The sequence below is a fragment of the Monodelphis domestica genome, chromosome 1 (assembly GCF_027887165.1).
Source record: "Monodelphis domestica isolate mMonDom1 chromosome 1, mMonDom1.pri, whole genome shotgun sequence".
Lineage (NCBI taxonomy): Eukaryota > Metazoa > Chordata > Mammalia > Didelphimorphia > Didelphidae > Monodelphis > Monodelphis domestica.
Genome location: NC_077227.1, coordinates 661586519 through 661612708, shown reverse-complemented (window position 1 = coordinate 661612708; position 26190 = coordinate 661586519). Strand labels below are relative to the sequence as shown.

Genomic DNA, 26190 nt, shown 5'->3' with positions numbered 1-26190 from the left:
TTGGGTCAGGTAGAAGAACACTGGTCTGAAAATCAGGAAATTTGGGTTAGACTCCCAGCTCATTTTCTGACTATGATTACGCTTTTAGGGAGGATATTTATCTCTCTGACCATCATCTGTAAAATGAGGGATTTGGGTAGATGGTAACAACTTATTTTAGACTTTACAAAGTAGTTTACTCACAGTAAACCTATGGGGTAGGTAAGAAACTAAGTAGTAATAACAGCTCACATTTCTAAAAGGTTTAAGATTTGTAAACCACTTTACAAATATGTCATTTCAAAGAATGGTATCCCCTTCCAGAGAAAGAACTGCCGGAGTTGGAATGAAGATCAAAGCATATGATTTTTCTCTTCAATTTATTTGGGTTTTTATTTTGGAGTTTTGGTTTTATATGATTATTCTCTTACAAATATGAACAATATGGAAATGTTTTGCAGGATAATACATATAAAACCCAGATCGAATTGCTTGCCAGCTCCAGGATAGGGAAAGAAAGGGAGGGAGGGAGACAATTTAGATAATATAACTTCAGAAAACTTATATGCTACATGTAATTGGCAAAACAGAATATATTTATAATAAAAAATACAAATATGCCATTTGGTCCTCTCAGCAACTCACTTTACAGATGAGGAAACTGAGTATGAAAGAGCTCAAGTGACTTACCTCAAGTCACATAGCTAGTCAATGTCTAAGGTAGAGGTTTGAATACAGGTCTTCCTGATTCCAAGTCCCTTACTTAATCCTATTCCCTACACTACCTCTCTGCCTCGTGCTTCAGAAGTTAAATGACTTGCCGTTGATCATATAGATAGTAAATGTCTGACACCAGATTCAAAACCAGGACCCCTGACTCCAAGCCAAATGTTATATTTGCTACTCAATCATTCAGTTTTTCCAACTCTGAATTTTATATTTCTTTCGGGCATTTTTCAGTAGTGCCTGACTTTTTGTGACCCTATTTGGGGTTTCTTGGCAAAAATATTAGAGGGATTTGCTATTTCCTTCTCTAGCTTATTTATCTGATGAGAGAACTGAGGCAAACAGGATTCAGTGACTTGCCCAGGGTCAAACAGGTGATAAGTTTTATATCTTTGGAAAATGACAAATTTTATCAGACCTTTCCTTGAAGAGATGGGAAGCTATGGGTATGGAATTTTACCTATATTCTTAGACAAGGTCAATTTGTTTTGGATAACTTTTTTTTTTTACTTCAAGAGAAGAAAATAGTAAATCATTTATACTATATATATATATGAAGAACATGGTATATTATATAGGTTGGGGTATGAGTGGAGTATATAAAAAAATCACAAAACCAAATTTAAAAACAAAAATATCACTAAAACTAGGATTACAACAACAACAAAAATCTTTCTGACAGATTAAAGTAGTCTGGGTTAAATCAAATTTTCATCACCCATTAAAATGTAAGTCCCTTAAGGGCAGGGACTATCTTTTGCCTTTTTTTTACATCTTAATAAATCTTTATTGAGGGACAACTAGGTGGTTCAGTGGATAGAGCCAGACCTGGAGATGGGAGGTCTTGGGTTCAAATGCAGCTTCATACCTTTCCTAGCACTATGATCCCAGGCAAATGATTTAACCCCAGTTGCCTAGCCCTTACCACTCTTCTGCCTTGGAACTGAAACCAATTCTAAGACAGAAGGTAAGGGTTTAAAAATAAAAATAAAGGCATTATTTATTGACTAACTTGTAAAAGATCAAAGATTTAGAACTGAAAGGGACAGCTAGACACAATCTTTTTCATTTCCTTCATTTTATAGAGGCAGATTCAGACCCTGTTAAAGTTTGAGAGTAAGTTGCCAAAGGTCAAGCAGGGAATACTTGTTTCCTGTGTGCTAACTGAAACGTTGATGAACCTCCCCTGAGCCTCAGTTTCCTCACTGGTTAAAAAAAAGGGGGCATTTATCCTTTCACATCATGACCTTTCCCATGGTGATTTTGTTATATCACAGGTTGGCATAAGAAATTAAATGGAATTGGGGGGGTAGTTTTGGAAGTGCACAGAAACTCAGAAATGCATACTTAACCCAAAATTTCAATAAGACACCATAAACATCGCATAAAAGAAAAAGAAAAAGAAAAAAATTCAGGCTTCTTCTCTGATACTTCTTTTGGAGGACCAAAAAATTTTAAGGGGATTTTCTCTATGCTAGGTGAGGGACAGAGTTGGGGTTGCCATGACTATCCTTCAATGATGTGGAAAGGATGCCTGTATAATGCCATTTGTATTCCCAATTTCAAGGGAGGGAAGAGTCAGGAAAGGTTTCCTTCACAGAAGAGATGAGTATGAAAAGAATTTAAAAAAAAATCAGTTTTGCTCTGTAAGATGAGGCTCACTCATATTCCTGAGGATTGTGGGGGATTATTGTAATTATTATTAACATATGCATTTGATCCTTGATGTCTCCTTTCAGTCTGCAAGATGAATGTTCACCGGCGCTGTGAAACGAATGTGGCGCCCAACTGTGGGGTGGATGCGAGGGGGATCGCCAAAGTGCTGGCTGACCTGGGCGTCACTCCAGATAAAATCACCAACAGTGGCCAGAGGAGGAAAAAGGTAAATTAAGTGACTACCTGGGGGCTTTTCAATTCTGCTCCCTTTGCCTTGTAATGAGTGGGATAATATTTTTCAGGAAACTTGCCTATCCTGGGTCCTGGAGATTCACAGCATTTACTTGAAATAAATCTATGTAAAAAAGGCACAAAGAAACCATTAACCACAAGCCTATTTCAGTCACTGTCTTATTTTTCATTGGCTTGAGGGAAAATGCTTGTCAAGAAAAAATCTAGGGGAAGCTAGGTGGCTCAGTAGATTGAGCACCAGCCCGAGAGATGAAGAGTCTTGGGTTCAAATGTGGCCTCGAACTGTGTAACCTAGCTGTGTAACCCTGGACAAGTCACTTAACCCCAATTTCCTAATCCTTACTTCTTTCTCTGCTGATTTGGAACTGATGCTTAGTGTCAATTCAGACAGAAGGTAAGTATTTAAAAAAAGAAAAGAAAAAAATCTAAGCTTAAAAGCTGAACTTTGAAATTTCCTCTAGGAGAAGGGAGGGAAAAACCTACTGTCAAATCCCCTTCAAGAAGAAATAAACTCACTGCCCCCATATTGGCAAAAGATCAGTGCCAGGGGATGGAATCCACCAGTGGCTTTATGTCAAAGACAAGACAAACAAAATAGAACAAAAACCCTGGAATCCCATTTTTCTAGAGGGGAAGGAAAGTAGAAAGAGAGTAGCGTTGGAATGCAGCTACCCATGGGTGCAGTCAAAATCCCATGACATAAAACATCTGTGTCTTTCTCCAGAGAATCCAGTCTGACCTCCATCTGGATGAAATTCTGAATACAGCAGAAAAAGATCCTTTTGCCCCTCATCCTTCAGGGGAATGTATGTGTCCATACATCCACACATCCACATATTCCTATCACATATGGATGTATGCATTACATGTATTATGGACATGAATTTAATCTTTAATAGCTGAGAACTTCAGTAAGACTTTTGGGCTATACTGTACATATTCATAAAGATGTACATTTGTATATGTATGTCATATGTGTATATAGAGCCTAGAAATATTATGTTTTTTTCACAAGTCAAGTCCCACAGATGTAAATCATTTCCCTGAAGCATTAGCAATTTTATGTACAAGGTCTTCTTCAACATTGGCTTCCTGCCTAGAAGTTTTCAGAAATCTTTGAAAAGTAGTTATGAGAAATGTAGACGCGAGCTCATTGAACTATAAATCCTGACATGGGGGAATGATTTCCATCAGTCAGTCCTTTCAAATACTTTACCATGATGGCCCTGGGCAGAAAATGAAAAGGACTTCCAACCAACTTTCTGGAGTACTCTATACCATGGCGTACTGACGACCAGTAAAGAAAGCATGTCCAAAGGACTCCATAGACCAGAAAAGCAGAAGAACCCCAAATCTCTTCTTGACCTTTGGAACTCGCTTCAATGGGCCATCCATTTACCAGATAACATCTGGCTGTAGATGCTGCCTGCCTGCCTGCCTTCCTTCCTTTATGCTCTCAAAAATGCTTTGGTCCTTGGCTGTAGTAGGATAGTCACATTTGACCTGGACTAAAATATGTTTTCCAATTTTTCTCTTTAAAAAGGATTGTTGCAAAGGCTAAGTAGAAAATTTCATTCTTGTTAAGATCTACATGTCTCTAGTGACCATCTTCTCGTTCCAACCCTCTCATTCCCATCTCCATTAAGAGAAATGGGACTGGATTGGACACCCAATTGCAGAAGGAGTCAACAGTTATCAAGGGAGGCAGGACATTCTTTTTTTGTTATTGTTGTACCCCAATTATCAAGCATTTTTCCCCTTTCTCTTACCTCTCCCCATCAAAACACATTTAAAAAAGAGGAAAAACACAATTTTGTAACAAATATGCATAGTCAAGGGAAACATTCTCATGTTGGCCATATCTAAAATTGTTTTATAACAAAATAGCCTAGGTCTGTCATTTCTGTTTGAATCATCGGGCCTTTGGAATCATGATTGATTCTTGTATAGATCAGAGTTCTTAAGGCTTCCAAATTGTTCATTTATACAATGATGATGTCATAATATCACTTCCTGTTCTGGTTCTTCCCACTTCACTCTGCATCAATCCATACAAGATTTCCCATGCTTCTCTGCAACAACAGCTTTCCTCATTTCTTACAGCATGCTGTAATGATCTTCCATTACATTTATATATAAATTTGTGTAGCTGTTTCCTGAGTGATGGGCACCCCCTTAGTTTCCCTTTGCTTACTACCACAAAAAGCTGTTAGAAATATTTTTGTACATATAGGATCACTTCCAGTCAGTATATTCTTAAGGGGATAATCAGAGAAGTATGTAGGATGGGAATGAGAACAAAAAAAATGGGGGCTTCAATTTCCCCCCTTCTTCAGTGTAACAAAACAATATCATTATTAATTAAAATCCATATTAAAAAGTGTCAGTAAGACGACAGATTCTTGCATAGCTCTGATGCTCCCCCTACTCCCCCCCCCCCCCAGTAGCTGCACCTCATTCAAATGTCCTCGGTCATCTTAAGACCTGTTGGAAAGTGGCCAGCATGGATCATTTTAGCAAGCGTTACCGAAAATAAAAGCTTATGATCGTGATATTTTTATCACTCAAATTCCATTGCATACAAACACTGGAAAATGGTTGAGTCTCTTTGTTCCTGCATTATTGTATGAATGACTGCCATAGCTCAACTTTGAATAAGAGGATGGAAAAAAAAAGAAGCTTCTGTGGTCTGGAATACAAGCCAGCTTCTTAGCTGCAGTTTCTGATTTTGACATCGTGTCAACACCAGCGTAATGCACCGAGGGTCCATTCAGAAAGAGAGTCTGAATGGCTCTTCTGGGCCAGAAGGGCAAGAGCCAAAGGAATCCAACCTGTTAAGGAAACCTCAAACAGGGTTGCCAATGCCTAGGGCACGGAATGATTCCCTGGAGAGAGATGTTGGTAAAGTTAGGAGTATGATTAACAAATGTTTCTCCAGCATGTATTGTGACTGCCTCATTATGCTAGGGGCTATAAGGAGAACAAAGAAATAGAAAACATGCCTTTCCCCCACTCAATTAATTTATAATTTCATTTAATGGATTAAAAAAATGCACACATTGGAATGCCGCATGGCTCCATGGATGGAGTTCTGGGCTGAGAGTCAGGAATGCCTGACTTTGAATCCCAACTCTGACACTTTTAAAAATTGTTTTTTTTTTTCAATTCTAAAATCTCAGTTTTCTCTCCTCCCCAACTCCTCCACCAATGAAAACAAAATGAAAGTAAAAACCAAATCTCTATAACAAATATGCATAGCCACAGAAAATAGGTGCCCTCGTTGTATATGTCTTAAAATGTATGTCTCGTTGTGTATCAGAATCCATCATTTCTCTTCAGGAGGTGGATTATAGGCTTCATCATTGATCCTTTAGAATCATGATTGATCACTCAATTGATCAAAGTTTTCAAAGTTGTTTATTTTTATGTTATTGTACAAATAGTTTGATTGGTTCTGCTTACTTCAATCTGTATCAGTTCATACCAATCTTACCAGATTTCTCCAAAATCATCCCTTTCATCATTTCTTTTTTTTTAAGCTCTTATTTTCTGTCTTAGAATCAGTATTATGTATTGGTTCCAAGGCAGAAGAACAGTAAGAGCTAGGGAATGGGAGTTAAGTGACTTGTTCAGGGTCATATAGTAGCAAGTGTCTGAAACCAGATTTGAACTCAAGATCTATTATCTTTAGACCTGGCTTTCACTCCCTTGAGCCACCTAGCTGCCCCCTTTCCCCCACTTTACCATTTATTAAAGCACAATAATATTTCATATTAGTAGATTCTAATTTGTTTAGCCATTCCCAGTTGATAGCATCTCCTTAGTGTCTAGTTCTTTGCCACCACAAAAAAACCTGATGTATAAATATTTTTGTCCATATGGACCCCTTTCCTCTTTGATCTTTCTGAGGTATACTATCTCTGACACTACTTTTGTGACTCTGGGCATGCCAATTAAACCTCTTAATGCTCTAGGCAACATTCTTAGAATATAAGTTTCAGAAAAGATGGTAACAACTTTCATTGGCAGAGGAACATTCTCCCTCTTGAAGTTCCCTATATCAATGAAATTACAGATCCAATCCCTCCCTCTTTATCCCTAGTACCTACCTCATATGCCCATGGGAAATATATAGATAGAAATAAATATATATATATATATGTGCATATATGTATATATAAATTCATAGATTTGAAGTGCTACGTAAACTTCTGTGTGTAAGCTAGCTATTATATATATAAATAAAAATGAATAAGTGAAATAAAATATCTAAATCAAATATATAATTTTGTTAAAATTTTAATAAATTAATACAAAATATAGCACAAAGCAGTATGGAATTAGGACCAAATGAATGATGTAAAAAGAAAGTGTTCTGTGAGTTCAGAGAGAGGATAAAAATCACCTGTAGTCTAGGTGATCTGGGAAGACTTCACAGAGCAAACAGGATTTGAGATTGACTTCTAAGGATGGGTAGGATCAAAATATTCAAAGCCTAATATAAACACTAGAAAATCTCTCTCCTCTCTCCTCTCTTCTCTCTTTCCTCTCTTCTCTCCTCTCCTCTCTCCCTCTCTTTCTCTCTATTTCTCTCTCTCTCTCCTCTCTTTCCCCTTCTCTCTCTCTTCTCTCTTTCCTCTCCTCTTTCCTCCCCCCCCCTCAAAATTTCTTAAAGAAATGAGAGCTAAAACTTTTTAAAACCTTAAAACTGAGATATGGTATCAGCTCCTTGATTGATTTGGAACCAGAGAATCTCCCAGCTAACCATATGTATGTCTGTGTATGTGTTTGTGTGTCTGTCTGTGTATGCTGTCAGCTAATTGCAGGTGCTGAGTCTCAGCAGCCAGTCCCTGGGAGCTCCCCATCAGAAGATGATCGATCCAAGTCAGCGCCTACCTCCCCTTGTGATCAGGGTGAGAAGCTGTGCTGCTCTTCCCTCCTTCAAATAGTGCTTTTGGGGTTCCAGCTTGTTCTAATATTTGTTTTCCTTTTTTGTTAGTGCTTGGTATACAGTAGGTTCTTAATAATTGTTATATTAGTTGAATGCAGTTTGGAAACCTAAACTCTGTTTCCTTAAAGAAAGAAAGCTTGACTTAGAATGACTTACAGTCTGAGGAAGATCTCTGTATTTTCTCTTCTCATTCAATTATTCAAAAGTTATTTCTGAGGACTTTCTGTGGGCAAGTCACTGAATTATTCAGCCCTGAGTGACTGTGCCTTTTCTAGAGTTTGGCTGTGTCAGGACAGAGAAACTAAATATCTTCCATGTTTATGGTCCATTTCTTCCACTCACTCCTTTCTCTGCTCCCATGAATAGGGGGGCATGAGGGGTACAACTGCTTTGTCAGCCTGTGACCCTTCCTCCCAACTTCTTCCACCAACCATTCTATGCCTAGGTACCACCTCATCACCAGAGGATTGTAACCTTTCCCATTATAATTGGCTTTTTCTCCCTAGAATCATGTATTGAACTGCCTCCAGTACACATAAAGTGGCTAGTGAATGGTTCTTATGGAGACTCTGATGGACTATGGGGGAAGGCTAACTTTCATCTTAATTCACTATCAAAACTCATGAATTGGCAGAGGGTCATAGTCTTTAGAGCTGGAAGAGACCCTCAGGTTTGCCTCCTCACCCATTTTATAGATGAGGAAACTGAGACCAAGGAATTAATACTTCCTTCAGTGCTGAAGAATACTGGGGAATGAAGGTCCTGAAAGACTGAAGATGATATTTCACTCAATAAATACAATACTTGAGACTTTGAAATGTATAGGAGTAATCCTATAGATAGACATTATTGTATGACCTTATGAAATGCCTTAGGGGATAGTGGAGAGATAGTGTGATTAAGAGTCAGAAAACATGGGTTGAGAAAGCAACTTTACTGTTTATTACCTCTGGGGCCATCAGGACATTACTTCACCTCCATACATAAAGAAGTTGGACTAGGTCACGAGTTCCTAAGCTGTTTTTTAATGTCATGGATGCCTTTGGCAGTCTAGTCAAGCCTAAGGATCCTTTCTCAAAATAATGCATAAAATAACATACATGATATTATAAAAGGAACCCATCATTTTGAAAGATTGTTATCAAAATATTTTAAAATGTCTTTCTTATTTGAAATATTTTTCTCATTTAAAATATTTAAATATTTTCTTACTTAAAATATTTTATGTGAAATATTTAAAATGGTTTGTTTTATTATTTGAAATATCAAAATATTTCAATTTTTAAAATTAAAATTTTAAATTAACTTAGTTTAAATTAATTTTTAAAATTAATGTTTAATTTTAATATAAATACATTCACAGAAATTTTGAAATATTTGAATATTCATTTAAAATATTTATTATTATTTTGTTACTTGAAATATTTTAAAAATAAGCTCAGTGATCCCCAGGCCAGATCATTTTGAAGGCCCCTTTCAACTCCAAATCTATGGTCCTATGAAGAAAAATTCACATAGGATTTTTAGGGAGTGTTCTAGAAGTAGTCTTGGAGTAAGTGTTAGTAGACTTGGTTGGGAACACTGGACTTGTTTATTTTGCTGAGTTAACTTAAGTTCAGTACCTACCTCGTGTGGTTAATATGAAGATAGAGAGGAAAAAGAGATGGGAGGGCACTTTGAGGAGTAAAAAGTGGAACTCTGCATGCTGGGCATTGTTACAGAACATGTGGAAGGCATGTTTTCGGTGTGCCCATTAGCCTTATGCCTTGTTATCTTAAATCAATGCAGTGCTACTTCCCCAAAAGCTATTATTCCAGCTTCATAATTGAAAACTGGGCTTTATTGCATGTGATCTCTGGGAGTTTTTCTTTCTGTGACTTGCTTTTATCTGACAATAATCAGAGGTTAACCCAGATAAATCTGGAGACTGGGAGCTGAGGATTCAGGGAGGACTGTCCCTCTAAAGAGAGGCAATCTTCTGTGCCCTACCCTTCACACCAAGGGTACCAGAGCCACCATGATTTAGTGGAAGAGTTCTGAATGGGGTTATAGGATCTGGATTCGAAGCCCAGCTGAAATCATGGAGAGCTGTAAAACCTTGGGCAAGTCACAATTTCTCTGGCCTTGGTTTCTTCATTTTTAAAATGAGGATATTGGATTAGATAACTTCTAAGGTCCCTTCTTGTTATTATAGGATATGACCTGTCCTCGTAGAACCAATTTTGAAGCTGGAATTCTGATGCATCTATGTAGGCACATCGTGATTTCTTCAATAGACCCTGATGATTTCCAAATCAGCAGGATAAATTCTAGGGGAAAATAAACAAACAAACATACACATATTTGGACCTTTAGATAAAAAGTCACAGATCCTTCCCTCTGAAGGGTATCTTGTAGAAGCAAAGCCTTATCTTCATCCCAAAGGGTTAATAATCCTATGTACCCCTTCCAGTAATCCTATTTATTTATAGACATATTTTGAAATCAGATTATGTTCAAGATGTCCATTTCTGCACAGTCTGGTGTGTGCCTTTAGTTAATGAGTAGCTAATGATAAAGCTTCTTCAAATATAAAAGGTCAAAGGATTAACCAGTGTTATCCTCCACATATAATAGACGTCACATACTCTAACAGAGAGACAATTTGTTTTTGTGAAATCTCCCAAATGTGTGGAAGGATTCCTACCATGTCTAAGATAATCTTCCATATGTCCATATGGTCTTGGGAGTGATTCTAGTGTTAATCATAAGTCATCGTTCATCTTCTCAAGCTGCTTTATTGTGAAATAGGTAATTGGGGCAAATCCAGGAACAAAGCAGAGCAAAGTCAGTGAGAAGATGAGATTTCTATGAAAACTGGGGTATCTGCTGCGATTGCTGCTTAGTAGTCACCATCATTCTTGCAGCTATTTTTAGACCCTAGAATAGGAACTGCTAAGTCTGTGACTGTGGGGATGTCACAAGCTCTGAAGTTTAGCTGGAGCCTCATCTTGTCTTCCTAGATGGAGTATTGGGTTAAGCCCTGCGGTACTTGTCCAATGTCCCCATCCATTAGGAGCCTAGGGCCAAAAGAAAGTCAACAGAAGGAACCCTTTGGACCTATGGCAGTGTTTGAGGAGAGTAGGGAAAAAAGTCTAGCGGTGAGGAGGAAGGAAGCCCAAAAGCTAGAGCATTAGGAGGAAGAGGAGACCATTGGAATTGTCTATCTTTTTCCCATCAGCAGAACCTACAGCCATTGCTTAGTTACAGGAGCTATTTATCATCAATACTCCATTTATAGTCAAGTTTCTCAACAGCTTTCTTGCTGGGAAGTCTGGCATTTAAAATGCTTCTCCTCAAAGCCATTGGCCCTGTCCACACCATTCCATCAATACCCAGGCCAGAGAGTGAATCTGTTGAGGGAAGGTACAGGGCCATTTTCTTTCTTATCCTTGTTCTCCTTGGCTTATTCTTCTAAATAGGTCATTAAAATTGTCTACTTAATTCCACCCTTTTTCTCCCTCATTCTCATTCTCAGAAATCAAAGAACTTGAAAACAACATTAGGAAGGCCTTATCATTTGACAACCGAGGAGAGGAGCACCGGGCGGCAGCATCGACAGATGGTCAACTGGCCAGCCCTGGAGAGAATGGAGAGGTCCGGCAGAGCCAGACAAAGCGGATGGGCCTAGAAGAGTTCAACTTCATTAAAGTGTTAGGCAAAGGAAGCTTTGGCAAGGTGCGTAGTGCCCATGGTTCTTGTGATTTTGCTTCTAAGCATTTGATTTAGTTCAACAACTATTTATTAGGGGCTCATTCTATTCAAGGCATTATTGCCTCATTTATACTCTTGAATGCCAGGTTGGGTTCCCACAAATCTTATGAAATCCTCCTTCCTATTATATTTGGATGGGTAACCTTGGTCAAGTCATTTAAATGCCTAATCTGCAAAATTAACAAATTAATACTTTCCTTCTCTTTTCCCTTAAAATTTTTTTCATTTTATGTATGTTTGTTTTGGCAAAGGCTAAATGAGATAAATGATATAAAAGCATTTTGGAAATTTTAAAGTGCTTATATGAATGTAAATTTATTTTTTTTTCTTTCTCCTTCTCGTCTTCTATCTCCTTTCACCAATGTTCCAACTCCCCTTTTTCTATCTTCTGTTCTATTCCTCCTTCCTCCTTTCACCAATGCTCAATCTCCATTTTTTCTGTCTCCTGTTCTATTCCTCCTTCCTCCTTTCACCAATGCTCAATCTCCATTTTTTCTATCTTCTGTTCTGTTCCTCTTTCCTCCTTTCACCAATGCTCAATCTCCATTTTTTCTATCTTCTATTCTGTTCCTCCTTCCTCCTTTCACCAATGCTCAATCTCCATTTTTTCTATCTTCTGTTCTGTTCCCCTTTCCTCCTTTCACCAATGCTCAGTCTCCCTTTTTTTCTATCTCCTGTTCTATTCCTCCTTCCTCCTTTCACCAATGCTCAGTCTCCCTTTTTTTCTGTCTCCTGTTCTATTCCTCCTTCCTCCTTTCACCAATGCTCAATCTCCATTTTTTCTATCTTCTGTTCTGTTCCCCTTTCCTCCTTTCACCAATGCTCAGTCTCCCTTTTTTTCTATCTCCTGTTCTATTCCTCCTTCCTCCTTTCACCAATGCTCAGTCTCCCTTTTTTTCTATCTCCTGTTCTATTCCTCCTTCCTCCTTTCACCAATGGTCAGTCAGAGGTGCTGCTTTTAATTCATTATAAAGTTTTTGCAAATATACCCTATGAACCTTATGATTGTTTTGTTAAGTGGGTCTATATGAACAAGTCTAGCACCAAATTAACCTCATTTTGTTTACGTCAGAGAGTATATATCACCCATTTTTTCCCTGTCTTCATGTTGGGTACTATATATATGAAACACGTTAGTTACAAGGAGAGATTCCTCTTCTTTGTGAGCTTGAAGACTTTTTTATTCAATCATTTTTTTTTCAGTAATGTACAGCTCTCTATGACTCCATTTGGAGTTTTCTTGGCAGAGGTACTGTGGTGATTCTCCCTTTCCTTCCCCAGCTTTATAGATGAGGAAACTGAGGCCAACAGGGTTAAGTGTCTTGGCCAGGGGTCACATAACTAGCAACTGTCTGAGGTCAGATTTGAACTCAGGAAGATGAAGTCTGTCCAGTGTGCCACCTAGTTTGAGGTCTAAAGTAAATTTAAAAATGGACTTTTTTAAAGGAAATATAATTTGTCACTCACTTTTAGTACTTCTCTCTATATGTGGCAGGAATACTAATAAACCAAAGCTTTTGGAGGAAAAAGAGGAATGTTGCCCATGTGTTGGGCAGATACTCTATGGAGCATTAATGGAAAGACATGCAAAAAAATCCCATAGGCCTGTGGAAAGATTGTGATCTGCAACAGGGGATGAATTACTCATATGGAGGAGATCACAGGTTCATCCAAAGCATTAAAGCAATGTCCTCTGGCTTAGCCCTTTCGTAATCTTTTAATATCGGGCACCTCCCAAGTGTGTGAACACTGAGATAGGTGATACAGATTCGATGCCCCGTTTGTACAAGGCAGGTTATGATAATAGAGCAATCCTGATGATGGTCCCATGAGGAAGGTAATAATAATGCTCGCCTTGGATGGGAGGCAGGGAAAGGGTAGAGTCCAAGAAAAGGATCAGGGTTGGGACTCCAACCTTGACTTCTTCCATAACCCCAACCCTGTCCTAACTTGGCTTTATTGTGCACCTCTCTAAACCAAGGATTGCACTTGCATGATCCCATGCTAATGGGAGTTGACCATTCAGAAATGTTAAGAGCAGAGGCCCTGGAGTCTCTGGAGACAAGCAGACTGGCCCTGGTAGATCAAGAAAAAAACATGCTATGGCAGGTCCTGGACACTTGAAAGCCCCAGTATGTAGGTCAGCTGGCTTTCTTGACATATGGCCCTGTTCCATGTCTCTCCCACTGACCGTCTCAAAGGGAACAAATGCATGGAATTGCTCCAGGGTACTTGGGGCTGTTTTTCCAGGTTGTCACCTGCCTCTATCTGACCCTGAAATCTCAGAGATAGGGCTAGGAAGGGGACTTTCACCTAATAAGATGGCAATTCCTCAAGTAGCTACATTCTTTAGACAGGCTAAAGAATCACCAGACTGCAATCCTAAGATCAGATCCAACTCCATGTACTGAGAATTTTTACAGAAATCAAATTTAATATTCCTCCTCCTAAGCATGTAATACCAGCACTATGAAAGGAAAATTAGACAATTCAGACTTTCCAGGTATATTTGTAGAAGAAAAAACACAGCCCAAGCTCAAACCAATTTTAAAGAATGTGGGTCGTGTACAAGTGATCAAAGGAACCTCTAATTAAGTTTTTAAGTTGCTGAATTCAGTTGAATAGTAGCCATGAAATTTCATGAGTCAAATGGGAATAAAAATCTTTCCTACCTGCTATATAAAAGCAATATGGTATAAAGGGAAGAGAACTGGACTTAGATTCAAATCCTGTTGTTTCCTGGCTGTTTGACCACAGTCAAATTATTTAACTTTTCCAATCCTTAGTTTTCTCAGTTATCAAATGGAGAAAATAATCTTTGCATTGTTTATTTTATAAGTTGCTGTAAAGAAAGTGTTTTATAAATAATGAAGGATTATATAAATGTGAATTAGATAAAGAAAATTAATGTGATTTATTTTTGCATATGTGGTAAAACTGTGTCATTTACAAAGAAATAGGTCCCTTCCTAACTGTGACTCTGGGCAATTATTTAACCCCCATTGCCAATCCCTTATTGCTCTTCTGCCTTAGAATCAATACTCCAAGATGGAAGGTAAGGGTTTAAAGAAACAATAAAACAAACAGAAAAACTAGCTCTTTTTAAGTCGCTTATCATTATTCAATGTGGATTTTTTCCCCAGGTGTCTGAACATGGAAATGCTTAACATAAATATTTTCCTTGCTTTCAGGTTATGCTAGCAGAGCTCAAGGGCAAAGATGAAGTGTATGCTGTGAAAGTCTTAAAGAAAGATGTCATCCTTCAGGATGACGATGTAGATTGCACCATGACAGAAAAGAGGATTCTGGCCCTAGCACGGAAACATCCCTACCTAACACAACTCTACTGCTGCTTCCAAACTAAGGTAGGATGGGTCAGTAAGCTGTAAGACCAACTCTTCTGGGGTGGAGTAAGGGGGAGGAACAAGAGAATGGCGAATTTTGGGTGAAAAAGCAGTGAAAGTATCATTATGTACTCTCTCTACAAAGAGTTTACGAACATGGTGGCTTTCCTCTGTGGAAAGACAGAATGTTTCTTCGAGAACAGGGACCATCTAATGAACTGTGTGGGAATGAAGGGATCCTGGTGACAGCTGATCCTTAGTGGTAGAGCTGGACCGTGCTCTGTGACCTAACTCCTGGTCTAATGAAAGGTCCACTGGACTGGATACAGAAGTCCTATCCTTGTTGTTGGCTTACTTTATAACCTCAGGGAAGTCATGAGCTTTAATTTCCTCACTGGTCTGGCAAAGATTTCATTAAATCTACCCAACCTATTTCCCCATATAATGATGAACAGATCCCAGAAGTGAACATATTCTTTAAATTATAATACTATTGCATTTTAATTGAATTATTATTCAGTGCTGTAACATGTTAGAGGCCAGGCACCAGAAGATGGCAGTAAAGAAGCAGCAATATTCTAGAACTTATCAGTCACAACAGAAGCTGTAGTAGAAAAATGAACATTTAAAGCTCTTAGAACTTCTTTTCTGTTGAGGTAAAGGATGAGGTAGAGATTTGGTAAATGATGGGGAAAGTACTTGTTTTAGTCTAGTCCCTATTCTGATACCAATTGTGTTATTTTTTTGGCCAAGTCCTTTAATCTTCCCAGGGCTCATTTTCTTGTCTATAAACGAGTGGGATGTATAGTCATATTGATGGAGGCTCAACTTGAGTGGTGGTAGGAAGGGCGAGAGGAATAGCTACAACTATGGCAGAAGGGACTTTGTCTCACTGTGGTATGGCAGTGGTTCTCTGGGAACCCGACGTGTGACTGGAGATTTATTTTGAATTTAGAATTATGTTGGCTACCTCTAGTTGTGTTTCTGAAAGGAAAGAAGCAAAACCAATATGGAGAAGAAGAGACCTTTTTCTGTCCCCTTGTGAATTACCCTTTCTCGCCTGTTATTGACATATGTGGTAGATTTCACCCCCAGCACTCCTCACTTTTCCAAGATTAGGAGAAACCATCTTTCCACCCCCCTTTCCCTATCACTTCTACACTCACATCACATAATACACATTGTCCTGAGAAGTTGCAAGCAAATAACATTTTTGTAAAGTGAATCATATGTTCGCCAAAGCTAGCTTAAAAGTATAAAGAAGATTAAAAGGACCTCATGATGTATCCTTTTGTAAAAGCAAATGATCACCATATAATTAATTCTTTTTTTTTTTAAATACGAATTTCTTTTATCATAGCAACCAGTCAGCAATGGAGTAGAAAGAACAATAAATTAGGAGCCAGAGGAGACTGTAATATTGGGGAAAAGGCATTTCGAGTTGAAATCAGAAGACCTGGGCTCCAACTTCAGCTCCACTGTTGGCTATCTGACCATGGGCAAAAGTCACTTGTTCCCTGGAGCCATTAATTTCCTCTTTGGGGAACAGAAGGAGTTGGGTTTGATAGCTTCTAGCTGTCTTTTAGTTTTAAATCCTATTCTATTTACTATTCTATTTACGGAGTTCCTGCTTTTTGCCCAAGTACTGGGATTTCAAGGGACCAAAAAGACCAAGTCTTTCCCATTGAGCTTAGCATCTAGGACAGAGGTAGCAGGCAACAATCCCGGGGCTGAACCAGATTAAAATGTAATTGGGAAATATTTAACAAAATAAAATAAATAAAACAAAATAAAAATAAATTGTAAAATTTTCTAAAATCTTATCTTCTATCTAAACATTGATAATAAGGATCAGTTCTAAGGCAGAAGAATGGTAAGGGTTAGGCAATTGGGGTTAAGTGACATGTCTAAGGTCATACAATAGAAAGTGTATAAAGTCAGATTTGAGGTTCTGAATTCCAGCCACCAAGCCACATACCATCCCCACTCTCCCCTCAATAATGCCTAACAAAATAAAAATCACAATACAATATAGCATTAATTTGTGATTTTCCAAGTCAATAGGCTGCATTCAAGGATTTGAGTTTGACCATACTGGTCCAAGAGATTGGAGATAAAAGTTGCATGAAGGCCAACTAGTTGGTAGAGTAGGTAGAGTGCTGATCCTGGATTCAGGAAGACTTGAGTTCAAATCCAGCTTCATCCACATTTGCCTCAATTTCCTAATCTGTAAAATCAGGATAAAAATAGCACCTACTTCCCAGAGTTATTGTGAAAATCAAATGAGACAATGATTCTAAAGCACTTAGCATAGTGCTTGCCTGGCCCATTGTAAATGTTATATAGCTATTAGCTATTTTTATTATTCCTTCCATCCTTAGATACTCCTTCCACATTGCAGGGCAGTTAGGGGCACATTCTCTGCAATCTGGAAAATCTGCACAAAAGTTTTTGGTCTTCCCTTAATACCAGAGAAAAAGTCTGAATTTGTTCTGTTTTTCTTATGTGATATTGGCATAATTTATTGTGATAATGTGTAATTGTGAAATCTGAGTTGAGTATTTAAATGGTTATAGGCTGTATATGTGTAGGTTAGTTTCAAGATAGTTCAATATTTCTTAGCCTTCGAGTGTCATCTGATGGTTTTCCGGTTCTTTTTTGCAAACTTTTAACTTTTTACTTATTTTAACTTTAAAAACAAAATTATGTGTAGTTATTGTATTAAAAGATATAATATATTGATATTATATAATACTATACTTTAAAATTTTTTATTGCATTTTATGATTTTCTTTTTTTGCATTTATGATTTTCCAACCCTTTTTTTTTTTACTGTTGTCTGCTGTCCTTTGTGTGTGGCTTCCACAAAACTTGGAGCTACATTCCTATACCTTTAGCATTGGCCTTTGATGGGGGACCATAAAACAAATTAACAAACAAAAAATAGGCTCAAAGGGGCTGAAAAGAGACTGAACAGAAATGAGAGAGGGTCTGTGCACAGTCTCAGGCTCATTTCCATGGAGAAACAACTTTGCATCCACAGGTCCCTCCAGGGAACCAGGAATGGCAACAAATAGGGATAGGAGTAAAGGGGTAAGGAACTTCTGGGCAAAGCTGGGAAAGGTCAGGTTCTGAGCAAAGAGCATGTTAATGGCAGTGGCAGAAAAGTCCCTGAACAAAGCTAAAGACTGGGTTCAAGCCTAGACCTGTCTGAATCAGAAGAAGCAGGATGGGGAGGATAGTTGATCTTCCTTTCACCTATCAATGGTGTTGGGAGTCATATGGACTGGGCCAAGTCTGTGGTAGAGCTGATGATGATGGGGGAGATTGATGAGGGACTTTAAGCACTTTTCTTTTTGGGATGGGGGAATGATGCACAGACTCATCAGATGGGATTTCTCCTTGTGGGGCCATTATTTAGGGTAATGCTCTAATTGGATAGGTTACTGGAGACAAACAGAGAGAGAGAGAGAGAGAGAGAGAGAGAGAGAGAGAGAGAGAGAGAATTGGCCATGGGCATTTATGGGCTCAGGTAAACGTCTTTGCATTTTTTAGTCATATGAAATAAATCCTATCCTATATTTGGTATTTAGTTAGCCTGAGCTCTTGCATGGTAGCTTAGGTCCTTTTTTAATTCTTGTTAAACCCTAAAAAAAAAAAAGTCAGATTCTGATGTTCTTCCTCAGAGGGGGCAAATATGAACCAATTTCTAATGTTACCAAGAGCTCCCTGGGTGTGGAAATATGAATTAAATTATGATGATCCATAGGAAAATTCCAGGTAAAGGCTTAAGCCAAAGAGATTTCTTGGTCCTGAAGGTGAGTCAGATTTATAATGCTTCCTATTCCTGGAAAGTTTGTCTCCATTTGTTTAAAGCCTTCCTCCAAGGAAAAGCTCGGGTACACTTAAACCTCTTAACTGATATCTTAATCAAGAAATTTGGGATTCCTCGACTAAGAATTAAGGCTATAATTTAAGATTATCCTTTCCCAAATTTTATCGTAATCCTTTGCCTGTACTTTCCCTTGACCTTTATCTCCTTTTGACTTATAACATATTTATTTCTTTACATATAGCATTTGCTAGATGGCAAGTTCCTCAGGGGTAGGGATGCTATTTGTTCATTTTTATGTCCAGGACATCTGGCATAGTCTCTTCCACATTGTTGAATCAAACCCCTAGGATCCTTTGAAGCTGTGAGACAATGAAAAATCTCTTAATGACATTTTTAAGACATTAATTTTTAAATATTTGAAGATGGCCTTGAATATATATGGTTAGTTTTTTATTTGTTTATTTATTTTAAATTTTGCTTTATTTCAGAAGGTAGAACAACAATAGTGTAGTGGATAGCCCAGTGGACCTAGGATCAGAAGATCTGGGATTGAATCCTGGCTTTACATAAACACACTGTCTATGCAACAGGAAGTTGTTATTGTTTGGTTGTTTTTAGTTGTGTCCAACTCTTTGTGACCCCATTTAGGGTTCTTTGAAAAGATATCAGGGTGGTTTGCCATTTCCTTCTCCAGTTCATTTGACAGCTGGGGAAAATGAGGCAAACAGGATTAAATGTCTTGCCCAGGATCACACAGATACTAAGTATCTGAGAGGTTGGATTTGAATTCAGGAAGATGAATTTTGAGACAATAAGTAAGTCATGTCAGTTCTCTGAGCCTGTTTCTTTATTTGTAAACTCATTAAATTTCTGACTAGACACATAAGGGTGCGGGCTTTGTTACTCTCATTACAAACAGAAGTTACAGTGAGGCAGATAAAGAAAAACTTCTTATCATCTAGTGAAATCTGAAAATAGACCAGTCTAGTAGTGAATTACCTGTCACTGAGAGTCTCCGGGTGAAGCTGGATAACTCCTTCTTGGAGCTGTTGCAGCAGGGGTGAATCTGTGCCTCAAATCCTAGGCAAGATTGGACTCCATAACTCCTGGGCTGCCTTCTCATTCCAAGGCTGTGTTACCTTCTGACTATATAGAACCTAGGGTTAACTAGTATAGTTCAAAGAGTTAATTCCTTTTTTTTTTTAATGACCTTTAACTTCCATCTTAGAAGCAATACTGTACATTAGTTCCAAGGCAGAAAAGTTGTAAGGGCTAAGGCAATGAGAGTTAATTGACTTGCCCAGGGTCACACAACTAGGAAGAATCTGAGGGCAGATTTGAACCCAGGACCTCTAGATTTTAGGGCTGGCTTTCAATCCACTAAGTCAACAAACTGCCCCCCTCCTCCAATAATTAATTCTAAACAACTTCATTGGATATAAAATAAGACTTTTTGGGTATATAACCAACATAAGAGTATATTTCATTTGTTTATCTTTACTTGTTGCAAGGTTTTCTTTCCCTTCCCTTCCCTTGCAGTGTCTTCCCACCCTTTCCCTTTCCTTTCCTTTCCTTTCCTTTCCTTTCCTTTCCTTTCCTTTCCTTTCCTTTCCTTTCCTTTCCTTTCCTTTCCTTTCCTTTCCTTTCCTTTCCTTTCCTTTCCTTTCCTTTCCTTTCCTTTCCTTTCCTTTCCTTTCCTTTCCTTTCCTTTCCTTTCCTTTCCTTTTCTTCAATGTATAGAGGTTGGAGGGAAAGAAAAGAGACTTTGTTCATTGAAAAAATTAAATTTAATTTAAAAGACAACTTAAAAATACTAAAGGAGCAGCTAGGTGGCTCAGTAGATTGCAAGCCAGGTTTAGAGATGGGAGATCCTGGGCTCAAATGTGTTCAAATGTGGCCTCCAACACTTACCAATGATTCTCACATGGAAAGTAAGGGTTAAAAAACTACTAAATTAGTCAAGGAAAAGGAGAGTTCTTGGGGCAGGAGGGGGAGTGAGAGTTCAGTTGGGGAAGATTTCATAGAAAGGGTAGTCCTTCTGTAAGGCTAAAAAAATGAATAAGATTTGTACAAAGAAGATGGAATGGGGAAGCATTCTAAGATGAACTGGGGGTGAGAAAAGAGGAGAAGAAGACCTCCTTCCACTAGCTCCACTCTGCTCTGACTCATTCTTCCTCTGCAAAGTATGTACCTTTCCCACCATGAACTTGGTTTGGACTCAGGTGCCGTCATCTCATTAAGGAAAGCAAACATTTACTTTCAATCCTATTAAGATTTCTTTCACAGTTGTTTGTTTATCACACAGAAAGCAATAATCATGTTAAGCACAGATTTAATTATTTTAGGGGGATTATTTTTATTTAGCAGTGTAGGAATGAATGCCACCTAAGGAAAACATTTCTTCCCTCCCCATTGCATAAGTCAGAGTGCTGTGCTGAGAAAAAAGCTATTGACTGTGTTCTGTGAGCCCAGCTCCCTGGCTAAGCTTCAAAGGGAGCAGGTGTGGGCCCTGCTCTGAAGTGCTCCAAGAGAGTCTTGGAGGTCAATTATGTAAGCCCATTGACATCAGCCCAGAGGCCTCCTGTTATGTTTGGGTCTTGCAAGTCACCAGTGATCACTGATGATAGTAAAAAGGGGGATCGGTTGGTGAGGAAGGCTAGTTAGATTCCAATCTCCTCTTAGGGTCTAGAAGAGGGAAAAAAAACAAAGGAAATAGCACTACTTTTCCAGGGCGAACAGACATGGGTAATGATAATTTTATTTAAAATTTTAATGTTTTATTGATGGCTTTAAAAAAAAACCCCATCATAGGTATTTCTCAATTTAATCCCAAATCTGTCGCATCCTCTCTAGTAACCACATCGAAATTAAAAACCTATTCACCAAACAATTTCATCTGAGAGAGTTTGCAGTGTTCTGTGCCCATGCTGGCTAAATGATAACAATTTTGATGAAAACTCGGTGTCTCTGGATTCTGGTGCTCTGTCTACATGCTGAGGAGTAAGACCACAGAAGGAAATGTATTTCTATCTTCCCAGAGCTTAAAATCTAGCTTGGGAAAGACAGAATTAACCAGTATAATTCAGGGAGATGAGAGGGTCTGATTGTGGCCAAATCAACTAATAAATTGTTATTTAAGTGCCACCAGGCACTGTACTAGTCACTGGGGATACAAAGAGAAAAAAGAAGGTCCCACAAGAAGCTTACATTCTAAAGAGGGCATCCAACATGTTCACATGTAGGATAGGGACTGGACCTGGGATGTCTTTGGTATCAGAAACTCCCAGATTAGAAATCTCTTCAACCAATACATGTTGACACCTTCTCAGTAATTTATGGCAACCACTAAGAAGTTACGGGATCGTAGCTAGTGTCCATCAGAATTAAACTAAATTAATTTAGTTTTAAGATTAAATTAAAATTAAAGTGGGAATTAAACTCCTGTTTTCTTAATTCCTAGGCAAGCTCTCTGTCTTCTTTGTCACATTTATCTCATGTTCATGTAGAAATATGAACAAAAGACAAATACAAAAATACCCCATAATTTAGGGGGAAAAGGTCTAACACATACCAAATGCTTGGCATATATATGAGAGAAACTGTTTCTGAGAGTTCCCTTTTCTATATTCCCCACACTCTGAAATCTCTTTTAGTTCTATGCACACGCCAGCCCTTCTGCAGTTATATACCAGATTTTTGCAAAAGCTCCTACCTGTCTTCTCTCCTTCTAACAATATACTACTGCATTTTACATTATACTACTATGTATGTATCATCCCTCTTCTTTGTCATTTCCCAGATTGCTTTTTCCAAAGAGACAGTAAGGGACATGATATAAGGAGCAGGATTAATAAAGGGAAGGAGATTTAAAGAAAGGCGATTCCACCCAATAGTGTCATCACATCCTTGAATAGCTGAGAGAGAAATGTGATGAACAACTGGGTGAAATTTTTAAAAAGTTAATAATCATAGATTGAGGTCTAGAAGAAAACTTAGATGTCATCAAACCCACCTCCTCCTCTCCCCCTTGTTTTACAGATGAGAAAACTGAGACCCAGGGGGCTGAAATAACTTGCTCAAATGCACAGAGCTTTTAAAGTAGAAAAGCTGCAGTTTGGTCCCTCTGATTCCAGATGCCCAATCTTTCTAGTATACTGTATTTCTCTGACTCTTTCCCCTATACTGTATTTCTTCATGATTTTAGGTGCTCCCTGTTTCAAAATCTTTGAGCAGTTCATGTATATACCAGGGCTCAGGTCTTTATGGGAAAGTAGGAATAATTATAAAAATAGGTAGTACAGAAGAGAAATTATGATTCCAGTAAGGATTCATTGCCTTCCCCTTATTTCCTTCCTGGGGGAAACAGATTATGGATGTAGTGAGTTTGTTTTTGTTGTTAAAGGAAACTCAATTCTCAGACATATTTAGATGAATACACAGCTTGTGTCTTGGGACCTCATGAATACAATCCCAACCACTGACTGAATCCCACAAAACTTGCCATAAATAAATATAGGCATGCTTTTTTTTTTCCATTTGTAATTGCAATTGTAATGGGGTTTCGTTTCTAAATTGTTGGGATTTTTTTTTTTAGTAGAGTAGGGAGGATTCCCTGGTAAAACTATGCAACTTAGATTCAACATTTCTGAAGACCCAGCAAAGAAATGGAGGGGGGAAAAAGCCCCAAGTGATTCTTACTTGAAGAGTTTCCCTTGCTGCCAGGTTGGGAAACATCAAATGGAAAAATCCTTAAAAAGCATCAAGAAGGCTATTTTCAAATAAGTTAGGTTTTAGTGATCTCTCTGCAGTGTGCTGTAGGGGGAAGATTGATGACGGGGGGAAAATGTAGTTTCAATGAACCCTGGTGTTTATTTTGACTGTTAGCTTTGAAGAACAGCAAACATGCTATCTATAAGCACACATACACACAACCAAACAGATGGCATGGATCCATCCATGGCTTGATTTCAGGAAATTTTCATTTTAGTTTGTATATGTTTTTGTTTGAGAGATGACTATTTCAGGTTAGGTCCCCAAATCATACATCAAAGTCCTATTTTGATTCCTCAATGACACTTGGATGGGATCTTGACTTCTCAAGTAAAGTGGCAGGAGATGAATACTTCTGCTCCATTTCTTTTTGTCTTATTTGTACCTCTTGGTGCTTAGCCAGGCACCTAGAAAACACTTAATATGTGTTTATTACATTGAAAAAAATTGGACCTGATCAAGGCACTGAAAAGGGGACAAAGAACCTTTTTCTCAAGGAACTTCTGCTTATATTCATGAGAAATGAATGAACAGTGCAGGAAAACATGAAAAATGTCTAGTGAGCAATAGAGAGAGGAAGTTATATATGTGGTCTTTAAGAAGAAGGATAGGTCAACATGGTCTGTGGTCATTAATGGAAGCTCCATGAGAGAAGGACCAGATCTTAGCCTTGGAATATGGGTAGAATATAGACAAGCCTAGGAGAATCATTTAAGCCTTTTTTCCTTCCTTCCTTCCTTCCTTCCTTCCTTCCTTCCTTCCTTCCTTCCTTCCTTCCTTCCTTCCTTCCTTCCTTCCTTCCTTCCTTCCTTCCTTGCTTTCTTTCTTGCTTTCTTTCTTGCTTTTTTTCTTGCTTTCCTTCTTTCTTGCTTTCCTTCTTCCTTCCTTCCTTCCTTCCTTCCTTCCTTCCTTCCTTCCTTCCTTCCTTCCTTCCTTCCTTCCTTCCTTCCTTCCTTCCTTCCTTCCTTCCTTCCTTCCTTCCTTCCTTCCTTCCTTCCTTCCTTCCTTCCTTCCTTCCTTCCTTCCTTCCTTCCTTCCTTCCTTCTTTCTTCTTCTTCTTCCTTCTTCCTTCCTTTCCTTCCTTCCTTCCTTCCTTCCTTCCTTCCTTCCTTCCTTCCTTCCTTCCTCCTTCCTTCCTCTTCTTCCTTGCTTGCTTTCTTTCTTGCTTTCTTTCTTTCTTTCTTTCTTTCTTTCTTTCTTTCTTTCTTTCTTCTTTCTTTCTTGCTTGCTTGCTTTCTTTCTTGCTTTCTTCTTTCTTGCTTTCCTTCTTCCTTCCTTCCTTCCGTTCCTTCCTTCCTTCCTTCCTTCCTTCCTTCCTTCCTTCCTTCCTTCCTTCCTTCCTTTCTTTCTTTCTTTCTTGCTTTCTTGCTTTCCTTCCTTCCTTCCTTCCTTCCTTCCTTCCTTCCTTCCTTCCTTCCTTCCTTCCTTCTTCCTTTCTTGCTTTCCTTCTTCCTTCCTTTCCTTCTTCCTTCCTTCCTTCCTTCCTTCCTTCCTTCCTTCCTTCCTTCCTTCCTTCCTTCCTTGCTTGCTTTCTTTCTTGCTTTCTTTCTCTTGCTTTCTTTCTTTCTTTCTTTCTTTCTTTCTTTCTTTCTTTCTTTCTTTCTTTCTTTCTTTCTTTCTTTCTTGCTTGCTTTCTTTCTTGCTTTCCTTCTTCTTGCTTTCCTCTTCCTTCCTTCCTTCCTTCCTTCCTTCCTTCCTTCCTTCCTTCCTTCCTTCCTTCCTTCCTTTCTTTCTTGCTTCTTGCTTTCTTGCTTTCCTTCCTTCCTTCCTTCCTTCCTTCCTTCCTTCCTTCCTTCCTTCCTTCCTTCCTTCCTTCCTTCCTTCCTTCCTTCCTTCCTTCCTTCCTTCCTTCTTTCCTTCCTTCCTTCCTTCCTTCTTCCTTCCTTCCTTCCTTCCTTCTTCCTTCCTTCCTTCCTTCCTTCCTTCCTTCCTTTCTTCCTTCCTTCCTTCCTTCCTTCCTTCCTTCCTTCCTTCCTTCCTTCCTTCCTTCCTTCCTTCCTTCCTTCCTTCCTTCCTTCCTTCCTTTCTTGCTTTCTTGCTTTCTTGCTTTCTTTCTTTCTTGCTTTCTTGCTTTCTTGCTTTCTTTCTTCCTTGCTTTCTTTCTTCCTTGCTTTCTTTCTTCCTTGCTTTCTTGCTTGCTTTTTGAAAATTTTATTTAATTAGTCAATTTAGAATATTTTTCCTTGGTTACATGATTCGTGTTCTTTCCCTTCCCTCTCCCAACCCCTCCTGTAGCCGACGTGCAATTCCACTGGGTTTTGCATGTGTCATTGATCAAGACTTATTTCAATATTATTGATATTTGCACTAGGGTGATCATTTACAGTCTACATCCCTAATCCCCAACCCATGTGATCAAACATTTGTTTTTCTTCTGTGTTTTTACTCCCACAGTTTTTCCTCTGTGGTAGCAATGCAGTGATCCAGAACAATTCTGAGAGATTTATGAGAAAGAATTTAAGCCTTCTTAGCCTCAGTTTCCTTACATAAAAAATGAAGATAATAACCTACCTCACCGAGTTGTGTCAGGATAAAATTAACTAATATATGTAAACTTTTTGCAAGCCTTAAAGTAAGTTTTGTTGTTGTTGTCATTTCAGTCTTATTTAACTTTGGTGACCCTATTTAGAGTTTTCTTGACCGATACTGGAATGGTTTGCCATTTTCTTCTCCAGTTCATTTTACAGATGAGGAAACGGAGGCAAACACAGTCCATTAACTTGCTGAAGATCACACAGCTAGCGTCTGAGACCAGAATTGAACTCATGATGAGGAATATTTCTGACTCTAGGCCAGCGCTCTTTCCACTGCTCTTACCCCTAATGTACATTAGATATTGCCATAATTATTTTTGGTCTCTCGCTCTCTGTCTTATTCTTATAAGATCCAGTTATATATAACTAGAAAAACTTTCCTCCCTCTTC

The 26190-nt window shown here is 38.5% G+C and overlaps 1 protein-coding gene across 1 annotated transcript in view; it reads left to right on the top strand.

Moving 5' to 3' along the window:
• The window catches only part of PRKCE (protein kinase C epsilon), a 693187-nt gene that overhangs the window by 449695 nt on the left and 217302 nt on the right, over positions 1-26190 (top strand). The window contains 4 exon segments of the mRNA XM_016423091.2: positions 2445-2587; positions 7430-7526; positions 11082-11281; positions 14509-14682. Coding sequence (XP_016278577.1) covers positions 2445-2587; positions 7430-7526; positions 11082-11281; positions 14509-14682 — 614 coding nt within the window.